The sequence below is a fragment of the Nyctereutes procyonoides genome, unplaced genomic scaffold, assembly GCF_905146905.1.
Source record: "Nyctereutes procyonoides isolate TBG_1078 unplaced genomic scaffold, NYPRO_anot_genome, whole genome shotgun sequence".
NCBI lineage: Eukaryota > Metazoa > Chordata > Mammalia > Carnivora > Canidae > Nyctereutes > Nyctereutes procyonoides.
Window position 1 is genome coordinate 42,149,522 of NW_026575052.1, and position 26,829 is coordinate 42,176,350.

Consider the following 26,829-nt stretch of genomic DNA (forward strand, 5'->3'; position numbering starts at 1 on the left):
TATTTTATTTATGATAGTCACAGAGAGAGAGAGAGGCAGAGACATAGGCAGAGGGAGAAGCAGGCTCCATGCACCTGGAACCTGATGTGGGATTTGATCCCGGGTTTCCAGGATCGCGCCCTGGGCCAAAGGCAGGCGCCAAACCGCTGCGCCACCCAGGGATCCCCAGACTAGCTCATTTAATCCTCACAACTGCCCCACTGTTATTTTCCCTCCATTTACCAATGAGGGAATTTTAAAAGGTTATGACTGACTCAAGGTTACCACAGACAAAATGGCAATGCTGAGATTCAAGTATAAATCTGCTCGACTTCAAAAGCCATGTTCGATCTAGACAGTACTATTCCTTCATCAATTATATATTTTAATGAAGAAGTAGAGATTAATGAAAATTCAAATTAATGAAGTGGTATTTTCACAATCCAGCTGTTCTTCTATTGTGTTGTGAATTTTTAAAGGTCATACACACAGATGTGATGGTTTTAATTTCTAACTTTTCATCTAAAATGGGAACATGAAACAAAAAGAATTAAGCATGTGCATATTTGCACTTTGCTGAAAAAGCAAAAGTGAAAATTCTGTGTGACAACCAGATGCCTCCAAAGGAAGAATAAGCAAATTTTCGAAGAGGTTTGGGAAGAGAACAGAGAAAAGTCAGGCAAAGGAGAGACAAATTGGAGAGGGAATAATTTGGGCTCATTTGATGATTTTAGGTTGAAAAACCTTGAAGGGGTACCTAGAATGAAACTCAGGAACACTGAGGAGAATACTGTAATTAGTTCTCAGATTGATGGTCCAGATAAAGGAAGATTAGCTGGTAAATCACCAATCTGCAGGTTTAGAAGCAGAATATCTGTTGCCTCTGAGAAATGCTTAGCCTTTCTCTCTCTTTTGGTAAAGAAAGAGAAGCAGAGGGAAAATGAGAGATGAGAGAATTTTTTTTCCAGTGCCCTCTCAAGACCAAGTTTAGTCAAACAAGTTTTCTGGAAGCCTACCCCTCACCCTTACTTGCTTCCTTGTTGTCTCTTTGGCACAGGAAAGTCCTTCCCATCAACCAAACTCCTGGGAAAGTTTGTGACAAAGCAGTCCACTCCTGGCTCCTCTTGTGAGCCTAGCTGGAGGGAAGCCCTCGACTAATCTTACCCAATTACCATTCACAGTTTTAGCCATGAAAATGCAAGTGATTCAGTGGGTTGGGGATTAGGAGAGTGGTGTCATTATCACTATTCTCCACCATAGAACAGCCCTACTGCCCTTGGGAATGGGGCCTCTTGCCCTAGTATATATTCCAAGGAGTATCCAGGAGTGGTAGCCAGAGGGAATGGAGGTACACAGGGTCCCATAGGTCTCCTGAGTCAACCCTGATGTTATGTTCCGCAACTTAGCCAGATCAATTTCAGGAGGCAAACCCTCTGTTCAACCCCTTATTCAGAAATCGTCTGGGTCACCACACTGAGCTTTTCTTGCCACCTCTATTGATTAACTCCACATTTCCTTAACAATTATTAAGCAACTGTGTTGAGTAATTGATATTCATGTATCTTCTCTTTGATCCAACCATTTGGATGCAAGGATATTTTAATGGAATCTGAAAGAAAAATTACCACCTGTGTAGCTATGTTTATTACCAGACTCATATGAAACAAACATTTCACCTGTCCCCAAGACAGAGAAGACAAGATGAGAAGATGAGGGTCTAGCTGCACATACATGCAAGGTTGGTGTAAAAGATGTATATAGTTATATACCATCTTGCAGAAAGACCACATCCAACCAGGAGTCATATTTAGTACTTGTAACTATCAGGAAGCCCGTCAAGCAGTCAGTGCAAAGTGTTAGCTGATTCTGAGAATCCACTTACCTCAAGAATGACCTACATCTTAGCTTTTCTGATTTATCTCTTAAAATCATAGTGGTTTTACCTCAGACTTATTAGCTTTCAACTAATAAATAGATTGTATGTTTAGTAAGGGCCCTTAGTTTTCTCTTTTTAAATTTTTTTTGTATGATAGTCACAGAGAGAGAGAGAGAGAGAGAGAGAGAGAGAGAGAGGCAGAGACATAGGCAGAGGGAGAAGCAGGCTCCATGCACTGGGAGCCCGATGTGGGATTCCATCCCGGGTCTCCAGGATCACGCCCTAGGCCAAAGGCAGGCGCTAAACTGCAGCGCCACCCAGGGATCCCAGTTTTCTCTTTTTAAAACTTAAAAATGTCACTTGCTCATCAGTGATCTTGTTTTATCGGATCTGTTGGGGAGGAAAAAACGGGAAGACTGTCCTTTTACATAGAAATATTTCTATTTCTAAATGTTCCTCAGAATTTAAAAATACACGTGTACACTATTTAATAGCATTCTAATCCTTTTTAAACTTTTTGTTTGAAAATAATTTCAAATTTAATGAAATGTTGTAAAAATGGTATAAAGAACATTTGACTGTCTTTTTACTCAGATTCACCTAATGTTAACCTTTTGCCCCATTTACTTTATTGTTGGCTTTCTTCTCTGTTTCTCTCTGTCCCGTGTCTCCCTATCTCTGCCTCTCTCTGTATATGTATATGTGTGTGTGTGTGTGTGTGTATTTTTATCTAATCTGTCTGCATTCCAATTTTGTCTACTGAGTCAGTAGCATCTTTCATAGCATTTCCTCTAGTACTTGATCCAGTCTAAGTTAGGTATTACATTTAGTTGTCATGTGTCTTTAGTCTCCTTTCTTCTGGAACATTTCTGCACACTTTCTTTGTCTTTTATGATGTTGACATTTTGAAATTACAGTCTTTCTCTATCTCTCTCTCTTTTAATACTGAGTTCCTCTTTCTCAGTTTGTCTGATGCTCCCTCATGATTATATTTAGACAATACATTCCCAGCCAAAGTACCATAGGGTGATGTCTCCATCTCAGGTTATCATAATATCATTTAAATCTTTTTAAATGGTAATTTGAAGTGACAGGTGTTATACTATTACATATCAACCAGTTCTTACAATTTTTTAAAATATATTGTGATTTTTTCCTATTGTAAAATTAATATCACGTTCTTCAAAATAGTCAAGCAATACAAAAAGGATTTCAGCATAAAACTGTTGTATTCTAGCAAAATGAGTGTTGTATAGCTAGCAAATGGCCTGTTCTTCAGTCTGTGAGCCTAGCCTGTCCTCAGCTTGTCAGCCACCAAGATGGACTTATAATAAAATCACTCTCCATGTGGAGTCTGAGAAGTAGCTTCCAAAAGGAAATAAAGGAGATCAAGTCAAGAGTATTAACCAGTATCATTAATCAGAAGAGCAATAACTGGTTTATTAAGCAGCTCCTATGTGATGGCGCTGTGTTAAACTTTTACTCCTGTTATGTCACTTGAACCTCAACAGAGCCAATGAGATATGTTGCATCTTTAGTTGTCGGAGGTTACACGACTTGCCCAGGGCCACATAGGACAAGAGCAGCCGCCATTTTAACTCTAGCTTCTGAAACCCAAGCCCTTCTCATACTCTCCCTCCCCACAGTTATACTTTGTGGGTTCTGATAGCCTACCCCATCTACCACTCATGAATCCTAGCACAAGAAGGAAAAGAGAGGTAGTGACACCTCAAGTGGGACTGGCAGGAACTGATAACCCTGAAGTGGTTACCCCACACTCATTCAGTTGCAATGAGCTCTGCCCAGTGAGTCTACTCATGGTGACAGCCTGACCTCTTCCTGGGTAGTGATGGATCCAGTCTCAAATGCAGGCTGCCTTTGGAGCAGAGAAGGGCACCAGGATCCTAGGAGAGGAGTCAGTGGCTAACAGGTTGGGGTTACATTGAAATATGACCTGCGGAGCTGATATGATAGAAGCTGGGTATTCATTTCCAAGGTCCAGGCTTGGGTTTCATCACAGAAGCTTCCGAAGCCAGGTTCTTTATTATACTCCTACTGAACACATTTGTTCTGTGCAGCAACCTGTGAATGTTTTCTCCAAAACACCATTTAGGGAGCTCAGCCCAATAAACAAGGCCACTCATAAACAGCATTTGACAAAAACAAAAAAAGAATTATTTTGACATCGATACCCTATGGTTTGATTGTGAGTAACCTTGAGACCATTTCTCTGTTCTGTAACTCACCATAGTAAATCAGAGCACAGTCTGCTGTTTTGTTTTTTTTTTTTAGAAAAACAAAAAACAAACAAATCTTATTTTTAAGAACTGTGAGAGGGACACCTGAAATTCATCTCAATTGACACTTTTGTCCTTCTGATTACTTAGTGCTATTTAAAAATAGTGTTCTAGAGCTTTGGCCACAACTTGGCCAACACATGACCACTGATCTAAGGAAGAGTCAAGATAGGTTCACAAGCCTCTGATTTCAGGTAGTCAGAGCAGAAAACAATTTCAGGATAGATCCTGCAAGTGTTTTGACTTAGAATAGCAGTATTTTGGAATTAGAAGGCACCTCACTGAGTGTGTAATCCAATTCCCTCACTTTTTACATGTGAAGACTGAAACACAGAGGTATTGATGGGGATAGAGTGTAATGCTTTAATGGCCAGTGGAGCCAAACTGAAGAGTTCAATGCCACTTCCACCACTTACTGTGTGACCCAGCTGTTTAACATCTCTACACCTTACTTTCCTACCTTGTAAACTAAGATGAAGCTACTCTAAAGGATTGCTTATATAGATGGAATTAATGATTACATACAAAGCCCCTGCAACCATGCCTGGCTCATAGTAATTCAGTGAGTGCTAATTGTGGTTATAGGATTGTTATAAAGATAGTTATAACAAGGATTATTATAAATATTTAATGAAGTAATACATACAAAGCAGTTGGAACTATGCATGGCCCAGAGTAATCACTCAGTGAATACCGATGATTCTTAACATGATTCATGTAATGTCACATGGACAACTGGTCTTCCCAGGTCAAGAAAACATCTACCCTTTAAGTTGGGTCCTCCTTGGTAATGAGTACATGGCATATCACCACTGTTTTTTTGTGGAAATTGGAAGGGGCAGGAAAACCACGTCAGAAAGAAATGAATTCTCCAGGAAAGCTCACACAACCTGGAGTACTTCTACTTTGCCTGTCCTCTGTTTCTGGTGGTCTGTCCTTTAAGACTTGCCTTCCAGATAAAACTCTTCCCTTTGCTCAAAAACGCAGTCTACCTTTTAGCTTTCAGTGTCCATGCTGATGCCAGGCAGGCTTCTAGGCTCTCTACAAGGTTCTGGGAATCTATCTGGTTTTGAGACAGAATCTCATTTTTAAAAATTTAATAGTTTTATCATATTTTGCTATTTGATAGAGGAAAATTGCCTCAGTACTTTTTTTTTCAATTTTATTGGATCTCCTTAGTCATTTTTCTGTTTCCTTTTTTTTAATTTTTGCTTTTGAAAGACAATACATTAATACGTGTTCAAGATGTAAAACAATATCCAATAAATAATCTCCCACCCTGCCATACTCTCTAGCCATCCAATTCCCCTCCCTGGAAGCAAAACAATGTAAGCAGTTTCTTATGTACTCTTCCAGAGAGATTCTATGTATAGATAAGCAAATAGTTTAATATTTTTTTCTTCTTTAAAGTATAAAGTTATCCATTTGTTTTTACAAATAAAAAGTTGAATCATTTGTAAAAATCCCACCTCCCAGAAAACTATTGAAATGTTTATTAAAATCACATTAAACATACAAAAGAATCTGTGTAATAATTAAAATGTATTCTATTTAGTTGTTCTTTCTGGGACTATGGCATATATCTCCATCAATTCAACTCTTCTGTTATATTGCCCAACAAAAATCTGGGGGCAGCCCGGGTAGCTCAACAGTTTAGCGCCATCTTCAGCCCAGGGCATGATCCTGGAGACCCAGGATGGAGTCCCATGTCAGGCGCCCTGCATGGAGACTGCTTCTCCCTCTGCCTGTCTCTCTCTCTCTCTCTCTCTCTCTCTAATAAATAAATAAATAAAATCTTTAAAAATATCTGTAGTTTTCCTCAGATTTTAAATATTTATTCCTGAGCATTTTATATTTTCATTGTAATGAGTTATTTTCTGTTTATATTATTTATTACAGAGAACTATCTAGTTTTATATTTCTTTTAAAATCTAACTTAATCAAATCTTACTACTTCTAATGAGTTTGTCATTAATTCTTTTATGCCATCGTTGTGCACAGGATGAAACCAGATGGAGTGTTTTCAAATCCTGTTCTGCTACTTAATAGCTGTGCAACTATGAGGAAATAATTAAACTTCTCTATGTTTCAATTTCCTCTTCTATAAATTGGAATAAAGATATGACTTCATAAAATTGTCGAGGCAAATAAATAGCCTAATTCAAATGATACTGTTAGGACAGTACATGGAACATGAATCATCTGTAAAAGTTAGCTATTATTAAAATTATGATAATTTTGCTCTCCCTTTGTGATTATTATCTCTATCTCTCTCTCTGTCTTTTGCTTCATACTTATTGCATTAGGTAAAGTTTGTCCTCTTTCATCCTCTACTGTTTTACTATTAAATATGATATTTGGAATTGATTAGAAATAAAGTGCTTAACCATACTTGGAATGTAAACCTTTAGCTGTTAAGCATGTTTTTAGATTCTTTACTCACATTATCATGTATTTCTCCTTTGTTCTAGTGGTGTGCTATATTTTATTAATAGATGTCAAGAAATCAAAACATCTTTATAAATGATAAACTATTTGATCATGATGCATTATTCTTTCAATATCCAACTGAAGTTGATCTGGTAAAATTTAATTTAAAACTTAGAACTCTGTATTACAAATTGAATTCTTCTGTAGGTGCCTCTGTGTGTGTATGTGTGTGTGTGTTATTGGTTTTGCTGGCATTAGAAAATAAATTAGAGGGAGTGCCTGACTGGCTCAATTGGTAGAGCATCCAATTCTTGATCTTGGGGTTGTGAGTTCAAGTCCCATGTTGGGTGTAGAGGTTATTTAAAAATAAAATATTTTAAAAAAGAAGCAATTAGCAAAATTTCATGCTTTTTCTGTGTTTCAGTTTAAGAATTATTTTTCCTTGATCATTTGATATTTACCTTAACATGATAAAAGAATTCAGTCAACATCACTTTAGAATCTTTATGCTATTACCACAAACTTTAGTTCTCTCCCTGGTGTACAACCAACTAGATACATTTCCAATTTTCAGTTAATGTGTGAATTTTATTTTTGCTACAAATGAATTTAAACTCCAGGACAGTGGTGTCTGTTAGAATGCTGAGCCATGCAGCTTGTGCAGCAGAGTGGAGAGCCAGGCATAGGCTCTGTTAGAGGAAACATAGAATGACCATCTAGCACCAAAGAAAGGTCACAAGTTCGCTGGAATACGTGAGAGCTTTGCCTTCTGAGTCAAAGGGCAGTTATATACAATAGTGCACATGGGTCAGACAGTGGAATCTGAGGCCTGACAGCCTGCAGCCTTTTCTGAGTTTCACCAGTTACTACTTGCATGACTTTGGGTAAATCACTTTCCTGTCCTATGTCTCAGTTTCCCCATCTATAAAATGGGGATAATTTGTAGTACCTACTTCATAAGGTGAAAGTTAAATTAATTGATTTCTAGAAAGGGTTTAGTACATTGCCTGATACATAATAAAAATGATGTAACTAGTTATTAGTTAATAGGTTAATAGTTATTAACCATCATTATGATTGTTCTTCAGACAGTGACAGAGACATGAAGAGTACATTGACAGTGGATACTATCACAGGGACTGGGAGACATTGTTGTCCTGTAGAAGTGATTGTAGCATAGGTTTTGCTAACTCTAGGGTTGCTCTAAGTTTTTTAATTCCTTCAAAAATTCTAGAATTCAAAACTCTGCTGGAAACACAAAAAAGCTCAGAACTTTGACTGTGGACTAACCACAAGACTCTGTGGAATGTGCCTGAGGTGCACTTTGGCTATATCTCCAAGTTCATGTGTACACCACTTGCAGAGAGGGCAGTTCTGGATTCCTGCTTTCCAAGCCACCATTTCAGTGAATAGGAGGTAGGAAGAGCCTCCTGTAGGGAGTTAGTAATGATTTAGTGTATGATAAGGTTGCCATTACAAATTAGCAAGGAAAGAGAAAATTTTTCTATAATTGGCTATTGGGGGGAAAACCTGTAGCATATAAAAATAAAGTTTAGAAATTCCTTATTAGGGCAGCCCCGGTGGCTCAGCGGTGTAGCGCTGCCTGCAGCCTGGGGTGTAATCCTGAAGACCCGGAATCGAGTCCCACATCAGGCTCCCTGCATGGAGCCTGCTTCTCCCTCTGTCTGTGTCTCTGCCTCTCTCTCTCTCTGTGTCTCTCATGAATAAATAAATTAAATTAAATTTTAAAAAAAATGAAAATCCATGCTTTAAAAAAAAAGAAATTTCTTATTAGTTATACTTAAGTGTTAAATATAATTTAAATATATATAAGCCAAAGGTCCCACAAATTCTGACCTCTCTAATCATAAAAGTAATGAAATAAATTTTGTAAAAGCAATATCCATAAATTTTGAAGATGTGGTTTTCAAAAACCAACAAAATACCTGAAAACTTAAGTGGCAAACAGGCAAAATAACTGAAACATAGATAACAGGTGGAAAATTGGTATACTTACTGTATGTAAAGGTATTTCAAATCAATCAGAAAAAGATAAATGCCTTGAAATAAGAAGATATAAGGAGACCAATAAGTAATTCATAAAATGGCCATAAACAGATGAAAAAAACTTTTAGGAAGAATAAAAGAAATAGCCATTGAAAAGTATATACTATTTTCTTGCTTTCACATCAACATTAATTTAAAAAAATGATGTATGGTATCATTAAGAAAGTTGAAGTATATGCTCACAAGGCCTGCTTGGGGAGATTATGATGGTTTAAACTTTCTGGAGGCCAACTTGACAAAGAGTCAAATGCATTGACTCCCATATTCACTTCTAGGAATACATCCACAGGAAACAGCCAAAAGTGTGGAAAAATATTTGCAATATTATAGCATTATTTGGAATAGCCACAAAACTTGTGATTCTCCAAAAAAAAAAAAAGAGAGAAAACATGTAAATGTCTGGTAATAAGAAAATGATCAAATCAGTTGTGCTATTAAGTTCAGTCAATGGGATTTTATGCCACCTTTTATAAATAACATTTTAAAAATCTTACCTACGGCTTGGGAAGACATTTATGATCAAATATTAAATGAAAAAGGGCAAAAATAAAAATTATATGCACAACATGATCTTATTTTTGTAAAGAATAAATAGATATGTATAATTCCAGCACTATACTCAGAACTGTTAATCATTTATTGTTACAATATTAAAACATTTCTATATCTTCAGATCAATAGAGACCACCCATCCTCCTGTATCAGTCATTCCCCAGGAACACATCCATATTATGAACAATTTAGTAGCTGAAAAGTTACAGATACCACTCCAGTTGTGAGGCATGCCTCCACTGATGGAAGCTCTGATAAACCAGTTGTTAGATCTTCTTAATATCACCCTTGACCTGGTCCCTTATCATGGAAGGGGACTTTGGGGTGGGGAGAGATACAGAGATTCACTTAGTAAAAAGCAACAAAATGCCCTTACTATTAACCAAACTCATGCTGGATCTTCGAAAAGTTTAGTCATTTTTTTCAAGTTCTATTATTGTATTCTAATCCATGGAAAATCACAGTATGAGAGATTTAAGATTTGCATCAGTAGCTTGGTCAGCTAGTCTTGCTGCACCAGCAGCCCCAGGCACAAAGCCACTGGCCTTATCCCTGAGGCTCAGCACCTCAGGGTGCTGTTGCACCTTCCAGAACTTCCAGAACTTCCAGAACTGATTTTTGCCTCCTCACAGCTTTTTGGATCTTTTATCCCCTCTGCTTGCTCCTCAGAAACTTGCCTTCTCATTTATACAGCCTGTGAGTTACCACTCATTTTCAGTCACGTCCATTTTGAGTACAGAATGGAGGGCAGGAGACAGTTCAGATTTTGAAGGATAAGGTGAAAAGGGCAGAGGTTCACAACTGCTCATTCTGAAGCAACCAGATCCTTCAGGCTTCCAGGTTTCAACTGCTAGCATTTTTTCCATGCTCCCTTATTATTTTACATAGGCAGGTAGAGGAACAGATGTTCCAGGAAGGAAGCAGGTGGGGAGGAAGCCCATGGTGCCACATAAGTTAAGTACATACAACACACCAGCATCTTAACAGTGATTATCTTTGAGGATATATGTTCCTCTTTTTATCTCTATTTTTGTAATTTTTATAGAGCAAGAAAGTATTATAAATAAAATAACATATAAAATGACAAATCCAATGACTTAAAATATCTGGGGATAGTATTTGGGCATCCGTGTGTGTGTGTGTGTGTGTGTGTGTGTGTTTTAAGCAACCAAGGTGATTCTAATGTATAGCCAGTGTTGAGATCCAGGGATATAGTCAACCTCTCATTTTACAAAATACACAACTGAACCCAAAGTGGTTCACCATAACATACTTGGCTAATATGCTCATTGTTCAAAAAGAGGATTCTTTATGAGATTCAGATTTAACTGAAAAGTCAGATCTCTTAATTACTGAGAAGTCATTTCTGCTGTCAGTCTTTTAGACCTCATAGTATTACATGCTGCAAAGTTCTAATAATATAGTTTAAACACTCTTACTTTAACCATATATCCATAATATATGACAGTTGAGGGATCCCTGGGTGGTGCAGTGGTTTAGCGCCTGCCTTTGGCCCAGGGCGCGATCCTGGAGACCCGGGATCGAATCCCACCTCGGGCTCCCGGTGCATGGAGCCTGCTTCTCCCTCTGTCTGTGCCTCTGCCTCTCTCTCTCTCTCTCTCTCACTGTGTGCCTATCATAAATAAATAAAAATTAAAAAATATATATATGACAGTTGATGGAAGCTGTTCATTTACCTCAACTCTACTTAAAATCTTAGTGATATGTCTTATAAAATTGTTTAAAGGAGTGGAAGACTCCTTCTTCTACCATTTTTCCTAACTCTGTTCCCAGGGATTATGAAAAATGAGACTTCAGTTTGTATATCTACTCTCTTCAATTTGCCAATTGGAAAGGAATATGCTGATTAAATCAGTAAGCATGTATTTATCAAGTATCTACAATATATCCAATGCTACTCTAGCTTCTACTATATAATGTGAGAGATTCTTTTTCCTATAGTGAAGACAAAGCTATACAGCCAAAATTCTAATGCAATCACATGAAGAGTGATTATTCACTAGGTTTGGTCTTATTCTCTGCCTTTTATAAAATAGTAATGAAACTATGGCGGGAACTCTGCCACTATTCCATTTCCATTCCTTCAAATATCTTTAGAAACAAATGAGGCAGCTATTGAGGAACTTATTGTCCATTTGTGACTGTGGACAGAAAGCAAGTATGGACATTTTCAGAGACAGTGCAATTTTTTAAAAAGATTTTATTTATTTATTCATGAGAGACACACAGAGAGAGAGAGGCAGAGACACAGGCAGAGGGAGAAGCGGGCTCCACGCAGGGTGCCTGATGTGGGACTCGATCCTGGGGTTCCAGGATCATGCCCTGGGCTGAAGGCAGGTGCTAAACCGCTGAGCCACCCAGCCGTCCTGGGACAATGCAATTTTAAAGAAAATTTAAAGAAGTAAGGAATCACATCCAATCTGGGAATTATTGATAAAGGGGGAGAAAACAGAATCAAGACAAGAACATCCGTGGTAGGCCAACTGACAGAATGTGTCTGCAGCAGAGCTTCAGGAGAAATACATAGCAAAGGGAATGATTGACTTGTTTGATCTTTGACAATGGACCAGCCACTCAAACTATATTTGTTTTCTTAAACTTTTCTCAGTGGATCAAGGCACTAGGAGCATTTTTATAAGTGGCCACAGCAGAGGGCCATTCAAAGGATGCCTTTTAGAGGACCCAAGGAAAATCCCCTTCTCCAGATCCCTTCTAGCCCAATAGTCATTATTCATCAACAAAAGGTTATTTGGTTCTCCACAGATGTGAGAAAGACACGTAGAATATCAGTCATGAAAGGAATCTTAGAGGTGAACCTTCTTCTCAACACAGTTGTTTAATCAACAGCATCCCAAGCTATGTTTGGTCAGAACCCATTCAGATCAATAGAGGATCCAGGATCCAGGATCAAACATCAGCAGTGATAAGAAGCACACTTAGCTCACAAGATAATCTCTTCAAGTTCTAAATAGCTCTAGTCATTTAAAGTCTTAATTAATTCAATTTCTACCTATCAGGACTAGTTTTCCCTGTGCATCTACAGAAAACAAGTCCAAACCCTCTTCCAGTTTTTCCAGTATTTGAAAACAGTCTTCATGTCTTCTCCTAGCTAACAAATCCTATCTCCTCACCTGTTCCTCAGCTTCTAGAGTCCCCAGTTAAAATAGCAAATACTTGATGTGGAAATCTGTCATTTCTGGGAAGTGTAAGATGAAGGTGGAGTGATATATTTGATCTAGAAGAAAGTTAGGAAGATTGGAAGAAGGGTGGTTGAAATAACAACACTTGGCTTCCTTTGCAATTTCCAAAGACCAACTAGGCTAGTACAGGCCTTCATAAAATTCATTTAAAATTCATACCTGCCTAATTGCCAAAGAACTTATTGACACAGTATTTTAACATCAAGAGATTTCCACAAGATTCCAGTGGATGAGAAAGCCCATTGAACATGCATGCTAAATCAATCAATCCATTCATTGTACATATACTCAAAGCCCTATGCATTAAATATTGAGATCTCGGGGATCCCCGGGTGGCTCAGTGGTTTAGCACCTGCCTTCGGCCCAGGGCGTGATCCTGGGTCCCAGGATCGAGTCCTACATCAGGCTCCCTGCATGGAGCCTGCTTCTCCCTCTGCCTGTGCCTCTGCCTCTCTCTCTCTGTGTGTCTCACATGAAGAAATAAAAAAAATCTTAAAAAAAGAATTAGTATTATTAAAATGAAGTTCATTTTATGAAAATACATTCTAGAATGGCATCATTACTGAAGTTCAACACAGACATGCTTCTTAAAATGGCAAATTCCATTTCCCAGCACCCTCACCCCCCACCCCACTACCACCTGATGTCCAGTAGAGATGCCAACTGTGTAATGGCATTCACAAATCAGAAGAAGCCCCCTGAGGAACACAGTGATGCTGAGATTCAAAGAAATACAACATGTGCTACATCACAAATCCAGTTATTAAGAAAGGTCTGATTGTGGCCAGATATTTACCCAGAGATAATATTGTTGCAAGACTTCTTCCCCAGAGAATGAAATCCCCTTTTCCACTCCCAGGGCATGAAAGTTCCTTTGAGTACTTGTTCTCTCAGCTGGTATATGCAGAAAGCTTGGAGCTATTTTTCTCTTTAAAATGTTAGAAAGAAACTCTTTTTCCTCCTCACATATGACTGACACTTTATAAAATACTCTTAAAGCCTAGGCCAATATACCCTGAGGGACTGGAGGAGAAAACAGGAGAAATAGCAAAATGTTTCAGCTCACAAGATCTCTGTAGCCTGCTCAGCAATGCAAAGGGGGTCTCATTAAGGACAAAGAAGACAGAGAGCCCTATCTATGTCAAAGAAGTAATATTCATAATAATTGGCTTGGTTTGAATACTTACTCTGTACAGGCATTTCTCTAAGCACTTTTCATGGATTAACTCATTTAGCTCTCAAAACAGCCCTAGGTAGTTACTGTTCTTATCCTATTTGACAAGTGATGAAAAGGAATAGAGAAGTTAAATAACTCACCCAGGGTCACACAGCTACCAGGTAAGTGGCAGTGCCAGTATTCAAATGCTGGAGGTTGCGTCTATGCTCTTAGCATTTTTCTACATTGCCTCCAAGTATGTATGCAATGTGTCACATGATGGATCATATGAAACGACTTTTGTTTCAATGCCAGCCAACTGTATCAATGACCTTAAACTTGTTTCTGCACTGCCAGAGACTTCCAGACTGGCTTTTAATCCTAACCAGCAGAACTGGTACCATCCTGGTCTGGGGACCAAGTCAAGGCCCACAGGGACTCTTCATCACCAGCGGGTGGCAATATTGTCACATGGTGCCATCAAGGTACAGTGTAGGCTTGGTATCCTCCCTAAAAATAGAAGGCCTCACTACCTTATAGAGAGGTCATTCCAAGCAACCCCTGAAATGGAATTTCTCTACTGTCTCTGAGACACCTAGGATAATCCTGGAGGAGGAGAGAGAGATCAGAATTAAGAGAATACCCAGGGAACTATTCATTTAAGTGATTCTTCCTCTGCCCTGCCATATCCCTGGTATATTTCAATTGTCAGTACACATTTTGTCTTCCCACTAGGGTATGTCTTTCTTAAAGACAGAGACTCTGCAACTTTTGCCCTCACAATTTCACTAGCATACGGTAGATGTTGAGTAAATGGATGAATCGTTAAACTTCAGCTCTTCACAGGCAATCGGTTCCACTGCAAGAAACAGTCTAAGAAAGATCCACAAAGTCCTCTGTTTCCTATATCTTAATGGCCCCATTGTTTAGTATAATAGCTAAGGACTAGTAGGAACTCTGAAGTAGATTTTGTTCTGCCTCACTCATCTTCCGGTCCCACTATGCTCTGCCCTGTGCTGTGTGAATTCCTTCTATAATACATTACATTCCATAAATGTAAATCAACTGATTTTCAACAAGAGTGCTATGACCATTCAACGGGGAAGAATACTGATGGAACAATTAGATAGCCATGTGCAAAAGAATAAAAATCAGACCCTTACCTTAACACCATATATAAAAATTAACTCAAGATGGATCAAAGATCTAAGCCAAAGACCTAAAACTATAAAACTCCTAGAAGAAACCTAGGAGAGAAGCTTTGTGACATTAAATTTGACAATGATTTCTTGGACATGATGACAAAAGGACAGACAACAAAAGGAAAAATAGGCAAATTGAGCTACATCAGAGTTAAAATCTTTTGTGTATCAAAGGGCATGATCAGCAGAATGAAAAGGCAGCCCACAGAATGGGAGAAAATATAGGTAAATCATATATCTATCTAATAGAGGGCTAATATCCAGAGTATATAAAGAATTTCTATAACTTAACACCAAAAATCAAACCACCTGTTTAAAAATGGTTAAAGGACTTAAGGAGATATTTCTCTTAAGATGATATATAACTAGCCAGTAAGTACATGAAAAGACACTTAACATGCCTAATCATTGAGCCATGAGAATCAAAACCATGAGATATCACTTCACATCTATTAAACTACCTATTATTAGAACAAACACATGAAACAATAACAGGAAATAACAAGTATCTGTGAGGACATGGAAATATTGGAACCCTCATGTGTTGTTGGCAGGAATATAAAATGGTGCAACTGCTATGGGAAACATTTTGGTGGCTCTTAAACAATTAAAAATAGAATTATTGTATGATCCAGGAATTCCACTTTTAAGTTTATAGCAAAAAGAATTAAAAGCAGGGTATCAAAGCAGTTTTTTCTAATTTATTTATTCATGAGAGACAGAAAGAGAGAGAGAGGCAGAGACATAGGCTGAGGGAGAAGCAGGCTCCCTACAAGGAGGCTGATGTGGGACTCAATCCAGGATCCCGGGATCACACCCTGGGCCAAAGGCAGATGCTCAATCACTGAGCCATCCAGGCATTCCTCCAAGCTCAAAGCAGTTTTTGAGTACCGTGTTCATGACAGCATTATTCAAAATTGACAAAAGGTAGAAACAGCCCAAGTATCTATCACTGGATGAATAGATAAACCACATGTGGTCTAAACATACAATAGGATATTATTCGACCTTAAAAAGGAATGAAATTGTGACACATGCCACAACATGAATGAACTTAGGACATTATGCTAAGTAAAATAAGACCAAAGCACATTGTTAATTCCACTTACATAACATTCCTTAGAGTAGTCAAATTCATAGAGGCTGAAAGTGGTAAAGTGATTTCTAGGGACTGTAGGAGGGAATAATGGACAGTTAACTATCTAGTAGGTACAGAGTTTGAGCTCTGGAAGATAAAGAGTTCTGGAAATGATTGATGGTGATGATTGCACAACAAGGTGATGGTATAAAATACCCCTGAACTATATACTTAAAAAGGGTTGAAATGGTAAAGTTTATGTTGTATACATTTCATTACAAGTTTTTAATTAAAAAAAAAAAAGGATCTTCAAATATCTGAAGGCTGCTGCTATCATGGTCCCATAGAATAATCTCTGGAGTTAACACATCTGTTTCTTCAGTTGTTCCTCAGGTGACACAAATGGGATCTATCCTGGTCTCTCTGAGTGTTCTCCAGCCACTGAGAGCCCATTAAATCTGCAGGCCATAGACCTCAACATGACACTGACCAGTTAAGAACAGAAAAGGCCTATCACCTCTTTCAGTCTGTTTACTAAACAAATAATGCAGCCAAAGTTCCTACTAGTATACATCAGGAGGGAATAGGGTGGAGAATACATCAGGAGAACAGAAAATAACGCAGTATCTCTATCAGAGTTAAGTAAACTGAGTCACTGAGAGGAAAAGTTTAATATATTTCAGACCAAAGAGGGAAACCTAAAACCAACATAAGGGTCCCATTTTCCTCTCTGGTCTCACCAATTTTGAGTAGCCTGAAAGCCTACACAGAATCATAAAATCTCAGAGGACATCTAGTCCTTCCGATTTCTTCGTAATAAATGGTGATGTTACAACATGGCCCACAGGGGTCCACCTTTCTTAAGAAGCATTTAGGGTGCTTGTGAGGAGGATGACTCAGCCTCCTGCCCAGATTCATCAGAGAAGTATCATGAATCACTTGTATGGGTGATGTTATGGGTGTTATTCTTTCAGCGAATTTGGTACACACACTAAGAGTATCTCTGTTTGATTCATGAAGGTGACTCATCTGAGGAAGTTGACCTGACTATGGTTTATCAAGCAGCTTCTAATGGAGATGTCAATGCTCTGACTTCAGTAATTCGGGAAGACCCTTCCATCCTGGAATGCTGTGACAGTGAAGGTGAGCTATTTATGCATTTTGAATCCTGCAGGTTCCTGAAGGTTCTGCTCTATTCTTTTAGAGATGGCCTTCAGAGGTGAGCAATGTTAATAAAATTGCATATGACAAATCATTTTGATACTAGAGGGCCAAGGAGTATCCTGCCTGAGGCTGAAGGTCCCTTAGTAGTTTTTTTTTTAAATTTTTTTTATTGTTTATTTATGATAGTCATACAGAGAGAGAGAGAGAGAGAGAGAGAGAGGCAGAGGGAGAAGCAGGCTCCATGCACTGGGAGCCCGACGTGGGACTCGATCCCAGGTCTCCAGGATCGCGCCCTGGGCCAAAGGCAGGCGCCAAACCGCTGCGCCACCCAGGGATCCCCAGTAGTTTTTTTTTTTTTTAAGATTTATTTATTCATGAGAGACAGAGAGAGAGAGAGAGAGGAGCAGAGACACAGGCAAAGGGAGAAGCAGGCTCCGTGCAGGGAGCCCGATGTGGGACTTGATCCCAGGACTCCAGGATCACACCCTGGGCCAAAGGCAGGCGCTAAACCACTGAGCCACGCAGGGATCCCCTCTTAGTAGTTTTTTAAACGATGGTCTTGGACACAAATCTTCTAATTCTTCTATATCACCTGTATAATGAAGCCAGTTGGTTTGGTTTTCTTTCAACTTCTTTCTATGAATGACTAAAGTAGATAGGCCAAGTAGTTAAAAAAAGAAGTATGGAAAGAGGGCTATTTTTGGTAGCTTTGGATGTTGGGAAAGTGTTACTATTAAAGCCAGAAAGCAAAGATTTGCTTCTCAGAAGATGGAGTAGATGTACTTTTTTTCTGTTCCTACTGCTAAATATAACTAAAAATCTTGGATGTTGTATATAATATAAACATAAGAACACACTGTAAAGTGGAAAGAAAATGACAGACTGGCTAGGACCATGGGACCTAAGGAATGACATGTTGGTAAGTTTCCTCGGTTTTCTTTATTCTTATATCTCGTACTTGGAGTTGAAGAATCTAACAGCCCAGAAAGGCCAATAGTCACACACACACACACACACACACACACACACACACACAAAGCCCCCAACAAAAGCCTGCTCTCTAGCCAAAGAACCAGGAATGGGACCACATAGCAAGACCGAAAACTTTTAGACAATAATGAGTCCACTCCAACCAAACATCACACAAATACAAACAAGCAAATAAAAACTTGTGGCCCTAGCCCTACCATTCCAACAAAGACCAAGTAGAGATCTTGGACCTCCACTCCAACTACTGAGCCTCCATCCCCATACCTGTTGGGGTGTCAGAGGAAGCCTTTTTACAAATTAGTATTTTTACCACCACCCAGTAATGAAGAGTCTTCTCCCTTAGATGTCAATGGTAGCCAAATAGGGCACCTGAACTTCTGATCCCACCTAGCAATAATAAGGTGACACATGCACCCCTACTTCCCCTTTGGAGCAGTGTCAGAGAAAGTCAGATAAAATAGAAGGTTTAAGTAAGATTAGGCAACTCCACACAATACCCCCAAATGTCCAGGTTTCAATAGCAAATCATTTGTCATATAAAGGAGCACTGGGTGTTATTCTGTATGTTGGCAAATTGAACACCAATAAAAAATAAATTTATTATTAAAAAAAAAGAAACAGGAATGAATGAAAAAAGACAATACCTACCAATACTGAAATAACAGATGTTAGAATTATCTGAAAGATTTTGAAGAGGCCATGAAAAAAGAAATGCTTCGATGAGCAATTACAAATGTGCTTGAACCAAATGAAAAAAAAGGAATCCTCAACAAAGAAATAACAGACATAAAGAAGAACAAATTGGAGTATTTTGAAACTAAGAAATACAATAATTATAATTAAAAATTCAATAGATAAGCTCAGCAGCAGAATGAGGAAGCAGAGGAAAGGATCAAGAAACTTGAAAATAGAATGACAGGAATCAGCCAGTCTGAATGAACAATTGAAAGAAAATGGGCTTTAAAAAAAAAAAAAAGAATATCAAGAACCCGTGGGACTGTAACAAAAGTTCTCTCATTGTTTTTTCTGTCCTAGTACTTGTGGAAAGTCATTAACGATTTTTAACCAGTGTACTTGTACCAATAAGAGCTGGGAGTCCCTTATCATGACAGCAAAATGTTTCATAAATGTATATAAAATGTTTTATAAAGTGAGTAGTTGCCCCTAATTATCCATAGTAGTTTTATTTGTTTGCTTGTTTTTATATCAGACTTACTTGTACATATGTTTTGGGGCTAGAAATGGAAAATGAAGAGAGATGAATGTTACCACTTGTATGATAATGCAAGATCCAGACTCTTTGTGTTCAATCCTAGCTTGTACGGCCCTTGAGTAGAAATGAATGTATGAAATCTTAAAATTTGTGGGGCACAGCTAAAGCAGTGTATGGCACTGAATACATTCATTAGAAAAAAGGAAAAGTATCAGTCAATAATCTAAGTTCTTACCCCAAGAATTTAGAAAAACAACAAAATAAACCCAAAGAAAGAAAGAATAAAGAAAGAATAGAAATCAATGGAATTAAAAACAGAAAACAAAGAAAATCAATGAAGCAAGGAACTGATTCTTTGAAAAAATCAATAAAATTGACAAAATTCTAGCAGTACTGACACAAAATGAAAGAAGTCACAAACTACCACTATCAAGAGTGAAACCAAAGATATCACTATAGACCCTGTGGACATCTAACCAATAAAAAGGAACTACAACAACAAAAAAAAAAACTCTACGCACATAAATTTGACTATTTAGATGAATGGCTCGATTCCTCAAAAAAGGTAAACAACCACAATTCATCCTGTAGGAAATAGACTATTTGAATGTCCCTATAACTATTAAGGAAAGTATATTCATAATTTTTAAATTCCCAGAAAAAGAAAGTTTTAGGCCTAGATGGTTTCTCTGGAAACTTCAAACTTTTAAATAATAATTAATATTGATTCTAAATAACCTCTTCCAGAAAAAATGAGAAGGAAACTCTTCTCAGTTACATTTATGAAGCTAATTATTACCCTGACATTGAAAACAGGTGATATAAAAAGATGATATAAAAAAAATGAACCTAAAGACCAATACTCCTCATGAATGTAAATATAAAAAACCTTAGCAAAATGTTAGCAAATTTAAGTCAGTAATTTAGAACTAGAATTATATATCATGACCAAGCAGGATTTGTTATATGAATGTGTGATTTGGTATTTCAAAATCAATCGATGTAACCCATCATATTAACTAGCTAAAGAAGATCATAAATAAATAAAAATTAAAAAAAATGTTTAAAAAAATTTGGGATACCTGGGTGGCGCAGCGGTTTGGCGCCTGCCTTTGGCCCAGGGCGCGATCCTGGAGACCCGGGATCGAATCCCACGTCGGGCTCCCGGTGCATGGAGCCTGCTTCTCCCTCTGCCTGTGTCTCTGCCTCTCTCTCTCTCTCTCTCTCTCTCTGTGACTATCATAAATAAATAAAAATTAAAAAAAAATGTTTAACTAGCTAAAGAAGAAAAATCATATGATCATATCAATGAATGCAGAAAAGCATTTGAAAAAATTTTACACACATTGATGATCAAAAACTCAGAAAAATGGGAATAAAGGGGCACTTCACCCATTTGATCTACAAAAGAAGAAATAAAACCCCTAGAATTAACATTTTATTTAGTGGTAAAAAAGACTGAATACTTTGCCTCTAAAATCAGGAACAAAGCAAAGATGTCCACTTTTAATTATATTCAGCATAATAATGGAAGTTCTAGCCAGTGCAAAAAGAAGGCAAGAAAAGGAAATAAAAAGCATATCTATTGAAAATGAAAAAAACAAAACTTTCCCCTTTTGCACAGCTTGATTTTCCACGTAGAAAATCCTGAGAAGCTACCAAAAAAATGTCTACAACTCAATGAGTTCAGCAAGGTCACAGTGTGTAAGATCAATCCAGAAAAACAAATTATATTCACTAGAAGTGAATACATGGATATCACAATTAAAACTATAATACCGTTTGGGATGCCTGGGTGGCTCAGTTGTTTAAGCGTCCAATTCTTGATTTCAGCTTAGGTCATTATCTTAGGGTCACAGGATCAAGCTCTGCATCTGGGTTCACACTCAGTGTGGAGCCTACTTAAGTTTCTCTCTTTCTCTCCCTCTGCCCCTCCCAAAACAAAACAAAAAAACTACAATACCATTTAAAATTGCTCAACCAAAGAATACTTAGGTGTGAATATAACAAAATATGTACCAGATTTTATACCAAAAACTATAAAATGCTGATGACAGAAATCAAAAGAAATCTAAATAAATGGAGAGACATATCATGCTCATGGATTAGAAGGCTCAAGGTAGTAAATATTCAGTGCTTTTCAAATTCATATACAGGTTTAATTCAATTTCTATCAAACCCCAGCAAGATTTTTGTGTAGATATACACAAAATTATCTAAAATGTATACAGAAAGGCCAAAGAATTAGTAGAGTTAAATCAATTTTGAAAAAGAATAAAGTGGAAAGGAGAACTTAGGAAGATGGAAGAGTAGAGGAACCTTAGTTCATGCATCGCATGTTTACAACTAGATATCATCCACATCCAAGTCAATAAACTGGAGAGTGATCCAAAGGCTGGCATAACAAACTCCACAACTAAATATAGAGAAACTGCATCTGAAAGGTTAGAAAGGTCAGAAAGGCAGATGGAGCCTACCTGCAGGAGGGAGGGAGCTGCACATGGAGAGGACAGAGAAACAGGCCCTTACATGGGGAGCCACTCATGGAAGTCTGATCCCCATAACATTTTTTCCTTAAAAACCAGAGGGACTGGATTCTGTGAGTTTTTAAAACCAGTGGGACTTGGAGCCTAAAGCTTTAAAAGTCAGCTGACTCAGCTCTGGGTGAGCCAGGAGGGTGAGTGATAGCTGGGTTGCCACCCTTAAAGAATCAGCAGATTATATGGAGAAGCAACAACAACAATAAAAAAAAAAAAAAAAAAAAAAAAAAAAAAAACACGGCACTTTACATAACAGCAGGGGCAAGTGAAAGATCAGTTCATAGTGATTTCTGAAAATGAGAAAACTGGCAGTACCATTCCCCACCCCACCCTGCCCCGCCCCTCAGTATAAACACAGAGCCACCTGTGGGAGGTGGGGCTACATAGACACTTGTAGCCTTGGCCCAGAACTCAAGGCAAATTTTGTTAAAGTTGTGCACATGCCCTGCCCAGTGGCCAGGTACACAACTGCCACCCTATGCCCCACCCAGCCACAGCACTACACCCAGCCAGCCACTTGCCTCCTGGTGCCAGGGCACAGTTTCCAGCCACCACAGCACTTCAGGACATCCAGATATGACTAATGGCCCAACACAAATTTTGCTAACACTGTCACCCCACTCCCAAATTCCCCAGTGGGCATGCACCCTCAGGGCTACCCTGCCTGGGTCCCACTAATACCACAGAGAGTCATTGCAGACAACGGTACTGAAAGGAAAATTAACTCAGACACAATACTCAAGGTATGAAGAGCACACACAGGATAGGGGTAACAGGGGACACTACACTGCAGGGCACTCCAGGATCTCCTTTTCATAAAGTTACTAGTTTCTTTTTTTTTTAAGATTTTTTTATTTTATTATTTACTCATGAGACACACACACACACACACACACACACAGAGAGAGAGAGAGAGAGGCAGAGATAGAGGCAGAGGGAGAAGCAGGGAACCCAATGTGGGATTCGATCCCTGGTCTCCAGGATCAGGCCCTGGGCTGAAGGCGGCACTAAACCACTGAGTCACCCGGGCTGCCCAAAGTTAACTACTTTTAAAAACAAAAAACATAGGGATCCCTGGGTGGCGCAGCGGTTTGGCGCCTGCCTTTGGCCCAGGGCGCGATCCTGGAGACCCTGGATCGAATCCCACGTCGGGCTCCCGGTGCATGGAGCCTGCTTCTGTCTCTGCCTGTGTCTCTGCCTGTGTCTCTGCCTCTCTCTCTCTCTCTCTCTCTCTCTCTCTCTCTCTCTGTGTGTGACTATCATAAATAAATAAAAATTAAAAAAAAAACATAGCTGATTTTCTTAACACAGAGAGACAGACACAGAGAGGCAGACAAAACAAAGACAGAAATTTATCCTAACTGAAAGAATAGGAAAAAGCTATGGCCAGAGATCTAAGTGAAACAAATTTAAGTAACATGCCTGATAGTTTAAAGCAATGATCATAAGGAGACTCACTGAACTTGAGAAAAGAGTGTAAGACATGAATGAGACCCTTAAAACAAAGATAAGGAATAAATCACAGACATAAATGACTCATTAAATGAAATGAGAAATGCTCTTAATGGAATGAATAGCAGAATGGAAAAAACAGAGGAAGTAATTAGTGACCTAGAAGACAGTAATTAAAAGTAATCAAGCTGAACAAAAGAGAGAAAAAAGAATTGAACAAAACATAAATAGGCATAGGAACTCAGTGACTCCATTAAACACAGTAACATTTGTACTACAGGAGTCCCAGAAGAAGAGAGAGAAAAGGGGGCAGAAATTTTATTTGAAGAAATAATAGCCGAAAACTTCTCTAATTTGAGGAACAGATATCCAGATCCAGGACAGACAGAGAACTCCCATCAAAATCAACAAAAGCAGACCCACACCTAAACATATTGTAAATAAACATGCAAGATAGAGTGATAAAGAAAAAAATCTTAAAAGCAGTAAGACAAAAGAAGCCAGTAACTTACAAGTGAAAGCCTATAAGGCTATCAGGAAATTTTTCAACAGCAACTTCCAGAAGGGAGTGGCATGATATATTCAGTATTGAATGCGAAAAATCTGCAGCCAAGAATGCTCTATCCAGCAAAGTTATCATTCAGAATAGAAGGAGAGATAAAGATTTTTCCCCTGTAAGAAATATTAAAGGAAAAAAAAAGAAATATTAAAGGGGACTCTGTATGAAAAGGAGAGACCAAACGTGACACTATAATGACAGGAAACACAAAAGCAGTAAAAATGAATATTTCTGTAAAAAAAAAAGCAGTCAACAAACTCATAAAAAAAGATGTAAAACATAAAATGTGGGGAGAAGAAGAGAAAGGAATAGGTTCAAACTGAAATGACCGTCAACTTAATATATACTGCTATATGCAGAAGAGGTTATATACAAACCTAGATGTCAAGCCATAGGTCAAAAACCACTAATAAACATGCAAAGAATAAAGAGAAAGAAATCCAAATATAGTATAAAGAAAATCAGCAAAACATGAAAGACAAGAAAGGATCAGAGAAAATCTTCAGAAACAACCACAAAACAAGTAATGAAATGGCAATAAATGCATATCTATCAATAATAACTTTGAATGTAAATGGACTAAACACTCCAATCAAAAGACATAAGGTGACAGAATGGATAAAAAAAATAAGACCCGGGGATCCCTGGGTGGCTCAGTGGTTTGGCACCTGCCTTCGGCCCAGGGTGTGATCCTGGAGTCCCAGGATCGAGTCCTGTGTTAGGCTCCCAGCATGGAGCCTGCTTCTCCCTCCTCCTGTGTCTCTGCCTCTCTCTCTCTCTCTCTCTCTCTCTCTCTCTCTCTCTCATAAATAAATAAATAAATAAATAAATAAATAAATAAATAAATCTTTTAAAAAAAATAAGACCCATCTATATGCTTCCTCTGAGAGACTCATTTCAGACCTAAAGAAACCTGAAGTTTGAAAGTGAGGGGATGGAGAAACATCTATCATGCAAACTGACATCAAAAGAAAGCCAGAGGAACATCTGGGTACCTCAGTTGGTTAAGCATCTGCCTTTGGCTCAGGTCATGATCTCAGGGTCCTGGGATAGAGCCCTGCATCAGACTCTGCTCAGTAGGCAGTCTGCTTCTCCCTCTCACTCTCCTTCTTTGCTCTCCCTTTCTCTCAGATAAATAAAATCTTTTTCAAAAAAGGCATATATATATATATATATATATATCAGACAAATGAGACTTTGAAACAAAGACTGTTAACAACAAAGAAGGAAACTATATAATAATAAAGGGGACAGTCCAGCAAGAAGATTCAACAGTTATAAATATTTATGCACCCACCATAGAAGCACCTATTAATAACAAACTGAAAGGAAATGATCAATAATATAATAATAGGAAGGGACTTTAACACCCTACTTACATCAGTGGTTAGATTATTTAAACAGAAAATCAACAATGGCTTTGAATGACATACTGGACCAGAAGGATTTAACAGATATATTTAGAACATTCCATCCTAAAACAGCAGAATACCCATTCTTCTTCAAGTGCACATGGAACATTCTCTGTACTATGCATCTTTTCTGACCACAATGCCATGAAACTAGAAGAAGACATCTGGAAAGACCACAAATAATTGCAAGTTAAGTAACACAGTATTAAACAATAAATGTGCCAACCAGGAAATAAGTGAAAAATTAAAAAGGACATGGAAACAAATAAAAATGAAAACACAATGGGCCGAAACCTTTGTGATGCAACAAAAGTGGCTCAAAGAGGGAAGCTTAGAGCAATGTAGGCCTACATCAATAAGCAAGAAAAATCTCAAATAAACAACCTAACCTTACGCCTGAAGGAGCTAGAAAAAGAACAAAAAACAAAACCTAAAGTCAGCACAAAGAAGGAAATAATAAATATTAGAGCAGAAATAAATGATATAGAAACTAAAAAAAAAAAAAAACTAACAGAACAGATCAATGAAACTAGGAGCTGGTTCTTTGGGGGAAAAAATCAATAAAATTGATAAACCTCTAGCCAGACTTGTCAAGAGAAAAAGAAAAAGGACTCAAATAAATAAAATCACAAATGAGAGAGGAGAAATAACAGCCAACACCGCAGAAATACAAACAACTATAAAAGAATATTATGAAAAACTATATGTCAACAAATTGGACAACTTGGAAGAAGTGGATAGATTCCTAGAAACATATAAACTGCAAAAACTGAAACAAGAAGAAATAGAAAATTTGAACAGACCAATAAACCAGAAAAGAAATTGAATCAGTATTCAAAAAATTCCCAAGAAACAAAAATCCAGGACCAGATGACTTCACAAGTGAATTCTACCAAACATTTAAACAAGAGTTAATACCTATTCTCCTAAAAATGAGTGGGAAATATCAGAAAGGGAGACAGAACGAGAGACTCCTAACTCTAGGAAACGAACTAGGGGTGGTGGAAGGGGAGGTGGGTGAGGGGTGGGGTGACTGGGTGACGGGCACTGAGGGGGGCACGTGATGAGATGAACACTGAGTATTATTCTATATGTTGGCAAATTAAACACCAATAAAAAATAAATTTATAACAAAATAAAATAAAAAATACCTATTCTCCTCAAACTATTCCAAAAACTAGAAAAGGAAGGAAAACTTCCAAATTCATTCTATGAAGCCAGCATTATCCTGATACCAAAACCTGATAAAGACACCACTAAAAAAGAGAACTACAGGCCAAAATCCCTGATAAACATAGATGAAAAAATCCTCAGTAAAATACTAGTAAACCAAGGGGACCTGGGTGGCTCAGTGGTTGAGTGTTTCTGCCTTCAGCTCAGTGCGTGATCCTGGAGTCCTGGGATTGAGTCCCAGATGGGCTCCCTGTGGGGAGCCTGTTCCTTCCTCTGCCTGTGTCTCTGCCTCTCACTCTGTGTCTCTCATGGATAAGTAAAATCTTAAAAAAAAAAATACTAGTAAACCAAATTCAACAATATTTTAAAAAATCATCCACAATTAAGTGGATTTACTCCTGGGTTGCAAGGGTGGTTCAATATTCATAAATCAATCAATGTGATACTTCACGTCAATAAAAGAAAGTA

The 26,829-nt window shown here is 38.1% G+C and overlaps 1 protein-coding gene across 1 annotated transcript in view; it reads left to right on the plus strand.

The window, feature by feature from the left end:
* The window catches only part of ANKRD55 (ankyrin repeat domain 55), a 409,242-nt gene that overhangs the window by 325,253 nt on the left and 57,160 nt on the right, over positions 1 to 26,829 (plus strand). Inside the window, exon 13 of the mRNA XM_055332857.1 lies at positions 16,879 to 17,001. Coding sequence (XP_055188832.1) covers positions 16,879 to 17,001 — 123 coding nt within the window. The remainder of the gene's footprint in view (positions 1 to 16,878; positions 17,002 to 26,829) is intronic.